This window comes from Trypanosoma theileri (genome assembly GCF_002087225.1).
Source record: "Trypanosoma theileri isolate Edinburgh chromosome Unknown TM35_Tth_5_V1, whole genome shotgun sequence".
Lineage (NCBI taxonomy): Eukaryota > Euglenozoa > Kinetoplastea > Trypanosomatida > Trypanosomatidae > Trypanosoma > Trypanosoma theileri.
In genome coordinates, this window is record NW_021639847.1 from 175,318 (window position 1) to 175,560 (window position 243).

General features: G+C 54.7%; 1 protein-coding gene across 1 annotated transcript in view; it reads left to right on the forward strand.

The window, feature by feature from the left end:
* TM35_000051650 (R27-2 protein) overlaps window positions 1-8 on the forward strand; it is a gene marked incomplete at both ends in the record, with an annotated part of 729 nt that extends 721 nt beyond the window's left edge. The window contains one exon of the mRNA XM_029022820.1: window positions 1-8. This exon is cut by the window's left edge and continues 721 nt beyond it. Coding sequence (XP_028885635.1) covers window positions 1-8 — 8 coding nt within the window.
* Window positions 9-243: the final 235 nt, after the last annotated feature.

Sequence of the window (243 nt, forward strand, 5' to 3'; positions counted from 1 at the left end):
GCAACTGAAGGCTGAGCATCAGAAGGTTACCGAGCAACTGAAGGTTGAGCAGCAGAAGGTTGCTGAGGCTGTAAAGGCAGCGGAAGCCGAAAAGCACAATACCGCCGAACAGCTGAAGGCTGAGCATCAGAAGGTTACCGAGCAACTGAAGGCTGAGCATCAGAAGGTCACCGAGCAGCTGAAGGCTGAGCAGCAGAAGGTTGCTGAGGCTGTCAAGGCTGCTGAGGATGCGAAGCAGAAGGT